The 11,067-nt window shown below is 38.2% G+C and overlaps 1 protein-coding gene across 2 annotated transcripts in view; it reads left to right on the top strand.

Moving 5' to 3' along the window:
- Positions 1 to 11,067, top strand: part of LOC136877276 (uncharacterized) — a 139,114-nt gene that overhangs the window by 101,845 nt on the left and 26,202 nt on the right. For both annotated transcript variants that reach the window (XM_067151190.2, XM_067151191.2), the window contains exon 3: positions 5,177 to 5,385. In XM_067151190.2, the coding sequence (XP_067007291.2) occupies positions 5,177 to 5,385 (209 nt within the window). The remainder of the gene's footprint in view (positions 1 to 5,176; positions 5,386 to 11,067) is intronic.

Here is an 11,067-nt window from a genome sequence, read left to right as displayed (position 1 = left end):
GCATCTTCCATTACTTGGTCGTGCACACTATGCGCTCTCATTCCTTATGTTATGTGTTCACTCTCACTTAGCTCAGTTCAATCTGGTGTAGTGCTTTTATTGTCTGATTTATTCAAGCTTAATTAATTCTTCACTTTCATTCAAATTGCACCATGTCATGCTTCCACACCACACAATATCGTATCTCATAGTGACAGCAAGCCAAGTAATTACAAGTCGTAAGAGGGTTTCATGGCATTAAACGAATTATAGGAATCCTCACCAGATCATGTCAGCATGCCTATCAGTGGAAATATGGTGATTTATACTATCAATCTACATAAGGAAACATCCTGTAGTGAAACATACATCTGCATGCAGCAGAAAATCAAGACTATTTGCACGCAAGCCGAAAATTCATACTATTTCAAAATCTCAAAATTTCAAAAACAAAACACTGATTTGGGATGATTCATACATGGAACAAAGCCAGAAATCTTCAGCTTTAAAGGTATACCATTTCCATGTTGGCAACTTTTAAGACTCTACAAGCTAGAACAAATAAAAGTTAGGCCTACAAGGGTCTATATCACACAAGGAGGTCGGCAGCATATGAAGAAGAGGTCTCTACAATGTATGGAGGACAGCGTCGAGGGGTTAATTAACACACCTCCAAGCCCGACCCAAAACTGCCTAATTCCCATCACTGCACCCTGAGTCTATCAGCAAATGGGCCGATGACCTTAGATGTTAGGCCCCTTTAAACAACAAGCATCATCATCTGTAAGCAAAAGTCAAGAAACTCCCTATAAATTCCTTAGGCAAAGGTGGCTCTGGTGGGCATTGATGCTGCATAATAGCGGTATTCTGTTTTTAAATCTAGGTCTTTAATGTATTCAGTTTTCTGGTTTATAAATTGTACAAGAGATAACATTATACATTAAATATAGGCCTATTTGTATAAATTTATTGAATGCATTACCAGAAATCACATAAGGAGATGTTTAAAAAATCTGTATATTCTTTATAAAAATTGAAAATTCATTGAAAATTTTACCTACCACCATCTTCACTGTCTTCAGCGTCCATGTGTACACATTTTGTCAAATGATTTTTCATTCTGATGACTTTAGCCTCTACTTCATAACCACATTTCTTGCATTTGGCCCTTGCACCTCACTGGTTAAAATTTACAAGGAAAGAACATCCTAAATCACACAACTAAGTTTCTGAATTTATTCCAAGTGATGGCCTCCTCTTCTGCTCTGTAAAGGGAATGTAATCCACCAGGGAATCTTCTGTTGGGACATCCTTCTAGAATGTGATGTAACATTTGAATTGTATCACAGTCACATGCATCGTCCCTGCAGAAACCCCATTTGTGTTTTAAGTATTTGAAAACAGTGAATCGCCATTGATCTTCATTCAGAGTTGTTGCCCAGGTAGCAGATTCCCTATCAGTTCTTCACCTCATCTGTTCTTACCGAGCTCGATAGCTGCAGTCACTTAAGTGCGGCCAGTATTCAGGAGATAGTGGGTTCGAATCCTACTATCGGCGGCCGTGAAGATGGTTTTCCGTGGTTTCCCATTAAGATGGTTTTCCATGGTTTCCCATTTTCACACTAGGCAAATGCTGGGGGCTGTACCTTAATTAAGGCCATGGCCGCTTCCTTCTCACTCCTAGCCCTTTCCTGTCCCATCGTTGCCATAATAACTATCTGTGTCGGTGCATCGTAAAATAATTTGCAAAAAAAAAGAAAGTCTGTTCTTAAATTATTTCAAAAGAAGTTGGAAATTTATCATACATCTCCCTTGATAAATTATTGAATTCCCTAATTCCTCTTCCTATAAACAAATATTTGCCCCAATACATACACATCACATGAACAAAAGTGCTGAATACTAACAAGTCAATAGGAAATTGTTTTAGATTAGAACATAAGTAGCTCCATCTTCCCTTCCCAGTTCACCGCCCCACTCAACTCCCCTCCCCATCTACTTTAATTATTTTAAAAAATTATTTTTGTTTTAAACCCAACAGAGGTACTATTTTAAGATGGTTTTTTGAGAAGAAGAAAATTCTGTGTTAATTCACCTAAGCAGTGTTATGTAGCTGAAGATGTTCTTAAGGAATGAAACATGTTCTACAAATAATTAGTTTCCTTAAAACAAATATATAGTATTGAACAGGTGGAAGTTTACTTTTACTGATTTAATGTAAATAAGATTTGATACGGGAAATGAAGCTAATTTCTTGGAAACACTCCGTGTAGTCGAGCAGCTCATCTCCTTACATCCAAGTCTTTCCAGCCCAAAATTTGGAACATTTTCATAACACTACTATTTTATCGGAAATCACCCAGAACAGATCATGCTGCTTTCCTTAGAATCTTTTCCAGGTCTAGTGTCATGTAATCCTGGTGAGGATCCCATACGCTCGAACCATACTCTAATTGGGGTCTTGCCAGTAAGTTATACACCCTCTCCTTTACAACTTTGCTACAATCCCCTGTGTGATTAACCAATGAAGATCTTTCCTTAGTAACAAGTAACACCTAGGTACTTGCAGTGATCCCCATGAGTTACTGTCATTCCATCAACACAGTATTAAAACTGAGATATCTTTATATAAGAAAATAGAGGTCCAATAACACTGCCTTGCGGGACCCTTTGACACATTCCTTGAGCATTACAGTATCTATTGCGCTGTACCCACACTTCTCTTGGTTGATCAAAACCAGACACTCGAGCATATAGGTTGCTGATTAATTCATGATTTCTTGCGTTGGCCTCCAATCGCTCACATGTCCATTCCACCTTCAGGTCGAATGTACTTTCAGGCACTCATGTTGCTTCCTCATATGCTGGTCTTCTGGACCTAAACTGCTTAATGGGTAAGCCGGGCTGAGTGGCTCAGATGGTTAAGGCGCTGGCCTTCTAACCCCAACTTGGCAGGTTCGATCCTGGCTCAGTCCAGTGGTATTTGAAGGTGCTCAAATACGACAGCCCCGTGTCGGTAGATTTACTGGCACGTAAAAGAACTCCTGCGGGACTAAATTCCGGCACCTCGGCGTCTCCGAAGACCTTAAAAAGTAGTTAGTGGGACGTAAAGCAAATAACATTATTATCTTAAAGGGTAAGAACTAAAGGTCTGGATGTAGAGGACTAAATTTGTAGAGTTGTTTCTCCAGCCTTTTCACATGCACTGCTTTTCTGTAGGGATGGGGTTGGCAGATATTTGAAAGATTGGAAGCCATTTCAATGCAATAGATCTTCATGTATAGGGATGCCATATCACCAACCTAAGAAAAGAGGACACAGTCTAGTGATGGAATCACTGACCTTAATCACTTTCATCACAGACCATTTCCTATCACCTTTCTCATTGATGTTTTTGGTTTTTTGGTTTGTTTTTTTCTTTCCTGTGTCATTCATACTTGTCTGAAGATGAAAAATTCAGCTAACTTTAGTAGTTCTGAATAGCATGATGGTTTTGGTGACTCATTAAAATATTTGCTCCACATTCCAGGAGGGCAGATTAAAAATTCAGCTTCTGGGTCATTTTGGCCTTCCATAAAGGATTTGTACTTTTGATCAACAGATTGCTGTACAAGCACTTTAGTTTCAACATGTTCTTTCATATTTATGGCAAAATAATACTTGATAAAACTTTCAGAACGCAATTTATGCACAGACAAAACCTCTAAACATTGCTGAGCTAGAAAGAAAATGGAAGCAAACAATAGTTGTAAACAAAAAGTGCTGCCTATTTAAATGTGGCAGTGAAGTTGATAACTAAACCCCTCGCGAAGTTGAAATAATTTTGCCATTGATGCTTTCACGACCCGTACTTATAGACATGATACTGTATAGGCTTTCAGGCTTATGCCGTGTCAAGAAAATAAGGTGAAATTCTTTACGTTTTGCAGAGAACTGTGCTCTGCGTCCTCAGAAGAAATCTCGACTGTCCACGAGAAAGGCTTCTTAAACAAGCCTACGCGAAACGTAAAGAATTTCACCTTATTTTCTTGACACGGCATAAGCCCAAAAGCCTATACAGTATCATGTTTAAATCATTTTGTTATTTCACACCCACCCCTACCCCCACCCCCACCCCCCACCCCCCACCCCACCACTTCCCAAGAAAAAAGAGGGCATTTGTCAAGTTATTCGAAAATCTGGCCGGGTGCTTTCTATGCTGTTAAAAAGAGGACATGTGCGGGAAAAAGGGGACATATGGCATCTTTGTTCATGTACCACTGAGAGTTCTCATAGTTGAATTTAATTACACATCAACCTTACTGGTATGAGTGCTGCAAATCCAAACAGGTGAACAGTATTCTGCTGCAGAATACACAAGAGTGAGGGATGTTCTACGAAGCACTGACGTTCCTGCACGACATGTTATACCTGTAACGTTCTTGTTATAACATGTTTTCTACCAGTCATATTGAATTGTTAAACTTAAAATACTGTTTAAAAAACTGCTCCAACTCCTAACTTCACAGCCTGCAGGAGCACATGGAATGGAAATTCCAACTTGCAAGAGGATTTCCCAGGTTATGGTTCATCACTCATTAGGTTAGGAATAGATAATTTAATTATTTAATTGGGATAATTTTACAGTAATATAAATTAGTAATGTTTAGCAGTGATTAGACTTACATGTCGTTAAAAAATTATTATGGTTTATTTAATTTAACACTTAGTTTAAACCATTGCGGTTTAAACAAGCCACCCTGAAATGTACCAAAATGAATCTATCAGTTTTAGTGCAGACTGTGTCCAACCTTGTACACTGGCTTTACTACTCTGTCTTATCAACAGCTATGTAACCAGCATAGTATCTACAAATTTCCACAAACACCAGTCCTTTCATCCTCAGTCACACTTGAGTTTAGACTGTATTTGCTGCATCTTTTACCATCAGGGTCCAAAAACCTATATTTCTATCAGCCCATCAACTTCTCCTAGAGGCCTCTGAGATTGAGAGAGAGTGAACTCTGTTTTTTGTCAATTTTTGAATGGATAAAGCTCATTCTTTCAAAGTAAGTATGTAATGTACATTTATATGCAGAGACTTCCTTATTTTATCATACCTTCAGATGTAGTACAAAGCAGTAACAACTGATATCCTGTAATGCTGATATTGTATTGATGCTCCATGGAGATATTTAAATATTTGGTTTTGTTACAGCTTTAAAGAAATCTTTGAAGCTGAAGTTAAAAAAAATCAAAACCATAAAGAAAATATTGAAAAACTACACAACATATTAACAGGTTCATTGGACCAAGTGTCATATGAAAATGCTTTTAAAGAACTTGGTGGCCCTGCATTCAAGAGCAAAGTCGGTGAGGAGGATGACCTGGATGGAATTCTTCGGAAGCTGGTCAAAGAAAATAATGGTAAGGACAGTCTTTGTCTTTTAATAAATGTAATGGGAAGGAAGATGGTTCTATTTATGTTCTAACTTAATTTAAAACAATTTCCTATTCACTTGAATAGGTGTTAAAAATCGTTAGTATACAGCACTTGTGTTCATATGTCATATCTGTGTTTTTCTTAGTTGTTCATTTAAAAAAACTACTTGAAAAGGACTTTTTTGAGTTAATGTTACGTCTTAACTGAAAAAACTGTGTTCTCTTCAGCTGCTCTTGTTTTCCGAAGCGAGTGTTGTCATTTGATTGAACCTGGTGAAATTCGGTCTCTTGAATTTTTGTTTATTAAGGGACCCTCTGAAGCTGAATTCTGTCTTACTGATGTTATGGAAAAGCTTCCCAAAAATCTTCATATGTTGTCAACCTATTGTGTCCTTGGAGGGGTCTAGCGGCAGCTGTTGCACCTTTCAGCTAGTGAAATCCCTTCTCACTTTGCCGCCCCATACAACCTTCCCCACCTATTTTATTTATTTTTATCTTTTTAAATTAGTTTTGTTTTAAGCATAACAAAGGTACTATTTTAAGACTTTTTTTTTGAGAATAAGGTAATTCTATGTAATTTCATCTAAGCAATGTTAAGTAGTTGAAGATGTTCTTAAGGAATGAAACATATTCTAATAATTAATTTGCTTAAAGCAAATTCACTGAGTGCCCAGAAATCATGTGAAGACACTGAATGTGATGTTAATAATGAGTTGCTCCTCCGCGAGCTCTCAAAACAGCAGCAATACGGGGAGGCATTGACTCTACAAGGTGTTCGAATCATTCTGGAGGGATCTGGACCCCCCCGCATCTTGCACTGCTACCCACTTTTGGTCTTGTTTAGTTGGTGCGGGGTTCATGGAGCATACACCAGCATTGACAGCATCCCATAAATGCTCGATTGGATTGAGATTGGGGGATCTGGTGGGCCAATCCGTAGTCATAACTTCACTGGAGTACTCTTCCAACCACCTACGTGCCACCACAGAGCGGTGACATGCGCATTGTCCTGTTGGAACATGGCATCTCCATCCGGGTACTCTAGAGCCAGAAAGGGATGCAGATGGTCTGAAAGAATGTCCACATAACTTGCACCTATCAGCGCTCCCTGCAGCCAGACATTGGGGCCTGATTGTGACCATGAGAACGCAGCCCAGACCAGAACTGAGCCACCTCCCGCATGGACACAACCTTGTTGACACGCAGTATCCATAGCTTCATGGAGCATACGCCACACACTCACGCGCCCATCAGCTCGGTACAACTGGAACTGGGATTCATCAGACCATACCACGCGTCGCCACTGTTCCATGGTCCATTGCCGATGTTCGCGGGCCCATGCACGTCGTTGAGCCCTGTGTCGAGGTGTCAGCAAAGGGACATGAGTTGGTCGTTGGCTGGTGAAGCCTATGCAGTATAGTTGCCTTTTTACAGTCCTGGTAGATATGGGTTCCTGACTCCCAACATTTCACTGGGCGGTTATCTGACTCACGTAGCCCGTTGAGCGCCCAGTATGGTTCTGCGGAGGCGACGCGATGTAAGTTCGTTAAACACCTGTGGCCTTCCTGTGCGGCTGTTTACGCAGGTGGTAACATTTTCTCTGCGATATTAAAGATCCACCCTCGGCACTGTAGACCTCGGAAACCCAAATTTGCATGTAATTTCCGCAATGCTATGACCCAAGCGCTGTGCACCTTTGATCATCCCATGTTCAAAGTCGGTTAACTCGCGACGTGTTGCCATCTTCATGACACTGGTGTCTGTGACAGACTGCTCAGCTACGCCGCAGCTAGCCACAATGGTCAGGGGTCATACACGGCAAATTTTCTAATGGGACACGCCTTCCCATGACTTTTGGCCACTCAGTGTATAGTATCAAACAGGTGGAAGTTTACTTTTATTGTCTTCTCTTGACCTTCCTCTTCATAATCAGCTGGAGAAGACAATTACTATCTCTCAGTAAGATATGGACAAGATAAGTAATTTTGCGACATCTAATTGTCACTAGTTGTTGTCTTGTTAGTTTGTTTTGTGCATAGTGTTCAGATTGCTTATGTAGCAATGAACCAATGCTGGTTCAAATTTGAATATTTTCCTGAGAGGAAAGAAGGAAAGTAGAGTTCAGTTAAGCATTTTCTAATGAAAAGTGTGAGAGCTGTTTCAGTGTTACTGAATTGTCACTCCGTTCTTAATTTCTGAAGATATGCGACTTTTTTATGCCATACCTCCTCACTGTGCCAATGGGGAAAGAAGTTTTAGTTTAACAAAAGCACAGCAGATACAAGAATGATACAGGCTATCAGTGGAAGCAGTGAAAATCTTACTGTTGGCTCAGTTCAGTTTTAAAAGCCTAAATTTTATCCAGTTTTATGAACATTGTTTGAGGAACAAAGAGCTACTTCGTAACATTAGAATTTCTTCAGAATACAATAAAAGGTAAGACTAATAATAGAATAGTTAATAATTATGATGAAGGCAGGCCTGGCCATTTTAGTTAGTATTTCTTTTTTTCTTTCAGTTAATTCCTCTGCACGGGTAAACCGTACATGGGTATGTAAGCATCTTGCTTTCTTTACGGCGCCAGACCATACAGGGGTACACAAGGCACAATACTGTGCAAAACCTGCTTGTATGCGTCATCTATTAAGATAATTATAATGGAAGCTTCTTACATGAGTATGTTCTGTAAGCCATGATTTTATGAACAGTGTTGATTCCTGACAAATGAGCATTGGACTATCAATACTTATGCTTTGACGAAGTAGTTGTGAACTTACGGTTCGTGCCATCTATTGAGGATAATTTGGACTTAGTTCACTATCAGTTGTATCACCCCAAGTCTGCAAAGATATTGTACATTCAGAGAAATTTTCGATGGTGACTTCTGTGAAATAATTTAGCAGAACATCACTATAGATCATTCCATGTTAAGAAAACAGTTCTGCTCTTATGGACCTGCAAGGATTGAACACACAACCTCTTAGACACCCATAATTCTTCGCGATTGAGGAATTTTGTAATGTACTTTATATTGTATTATGAATGAAAGAAAAACGATCAGGAATTTTTTTGCTTGTGAATTATTAAAATAACTAATTAACATTGTCTATGTTATAAATACAATTGCAGGGAGGAAGCTCATTGGTGGAAACAGCCATCACTTTGTTGCCTTCCTTCATTTTCCTTCTGAGTTGCTTTGGTACATGCAATGTGCAATCCGTTATGCTGTGAATCACCTGGAGCTGAACACTGTTGAAGAAAGTCATCTATTTATTGTGTGTGTTTTGTAATATTCCTGTACTGTACAACAGTTGTTACTGAAGATTCTAATGCTGTGGTGTGCAGCGATACATCATGGCATGACTTGTACTGATACAGAAATTCACTGTAATTTTTATTTATCGTGACGTACCGATAATCGAACACAAGGACAACAAAACAACTGACGGCAAAACACCGCAAACACTAGGTTTTGATTGCCAGTACTACCACAAGAGAGACAATAGGCCATCCCAGCACGAAATCACGCCAACTACTTAGGGTAGGCCTCGATCAAAACACAAGACACAGGACTGGGAAGCGATGGAGTCTGGGCAAAACCAAAGGTTAAAAGAACCTTAACAGGAAGTGGATCCATGGAAATAGGATAGAGCAATTCATGTGAAATTCCATGAAACACTATAAATCATTTAAAACTTTTTTTGCTAGTTGCTTTACGTCGCACCAACTCAGATACGTATTATGGCAACGATGGGATAGGAAAGGCCTAGGAGTTGGAAGGAAGCGGCCGTTGCCTTAATTAAGGTACAGCCCCAGCATTTGCCAGGTGTGAAAATGAGAAATCACGGAAAACCATCTTCAGGGGCTGCCGACAGTGGGATACAAACCCACTATCTCTCGGATGCAAGCTCACAGCCGCGTGCCCCTGACCGCACGGCCAACTCGCCCGGTCATTTAAAACCACATAAATATGTAATAAATAATATTTTTTAAAAAAGGAGAATAACACCCATAAATAATTCATTAAAGGAAAAATAAACAAAATTAAACTAAACAAATTAAATAAAGAATAAGAAGAAATCAATTCTTTCACTGAATCAATTTTAAATCACAAATCATTTAATACCTTTTAAAAAAAATTTGCACATGAACTGCAGTACCTTTTTTTTAAAAAAAAAACCTTTAATCGATGGTCATATGATTGTACCAGTTTGAGAGCTCTCGATAACTATGATTTTTTAAAAAGAACAGGGTACCCCTTTTAGTAAACAAAACTTTCGACTAGAATATTGAAGTGCATAATAATAACAACTCCATTTAAAGGTCACACAAAAAATAAAATAAAGAAAATAAACAGAAGGGAAGGTGAAACACCCCAACAAAAATTCAAAACACCGTGAAAGGCAGAAGGCGAAGGAGGAAATTAGAAAATTTACAAATCGGCGACATGCCTAAACACGGCACATTTACACCAAAAATAATTAATTTCACCAAATCACATCACAAATTAAACCCAAGAAATATCGTAGAGATAACATTCCTTAAATCACCTCGTCAGTGTTACTTAATATTAGGTACAAATAACCACAGTCATCATCAGTCAAAGACTAGACCTCTACACCACACAAACGTCTGATCCACAACACTCCCAAAAGACAATCATGACTTGTAATGGTAATGCAACGCATATCTAATCTTATCCTGTCAATACATATCATCTTGAGACAACAATAACATAACCGTTCTACATGATGCAACAAGAACAGCAAGAATAAAAGTTAGGAGAAACAGAATAAATCCATAACATTAAAGAAAGTGAAGCCCCAAAAGGATAATAGCACCTTCAATATTCAATAGAAAATAAATGAGTTAGTTACCATGAAACTTATTAATTCTGTGGCTTGGTTCTAAAAGGGCCAATGTCATTTTTTATCGAAATTGAGATACTAACTGATACAAACGCGTTTCATCCTGGCTCGCAACATGTTAAAAGGGCCAATGTCTCTGTTAAGTACTAAACGAACAGTTAATGTTTAATTAAATAAGCCCTTGCCAATAATGTTAGATTACCAAAAAGATTAGAGACCTGGCAATTTTTAAAGAATACGATAGAAAAAAATAGCGTTTAATAAGGTGACTTCCACAAAGAAACTATAAAATTATTTATAAAGTTAGGTGTTGAAAAAAAAAGTGGAAAACTATAAGCAAAACTTCAAATGCTCATAGCTCAAAAACAGGTTTTTTGACATTGGCCCTTTTAGAACCAAGCCACAGAAATTATTATTATTATTATTATTATTATTATTATTATTATTATTATTATTATTATTATTATTATTATAAACCAAGAAAATTAAGTTAACTAGAACACATCTGAGAACATCAAATTTAAGTATTAACAATGATAATAATATGCTATTAAGCTTTAGCTGTACTCGGAACAGTCTTTAAATATAATACTGGAGAAAAACACTTAATTACGGAGAACACAGGTTTGTTTTTGTTTTAAAGGCTTCAAAGTACATACCGAATATCATCTTGGAATTTACGGGGAAACACTTTTAAACTACTTCAAATTTAATTTCAACCGATGAACGCAAAATTAGAAATGTTTTCACTCCATATCACAGGAACTAACAATGCATCACCCTTGCGCTGTATAGCCAA

The sequence above is a fragment of the Anabrus simplex genome, chromosome 7, assembly GCF_040414725.1.
Source record: "Anabrus simplex isolate iqAnaSimp1 chromosome 7, ASM4041472v1, whole genome shotgun sequence".
Classification (NCBI taxonomy): domain Eukaryota; kingdom Metazoa; phylum Arthropoda; class Insecta; order Orthoptera; family Tettigoniidae; genus Anabrus; species Anabrus simplex.
Note: the sequence above shows the minus strand (reverse complement) of the source record. Positions and strands in the feature narration are given on the sequence as shown.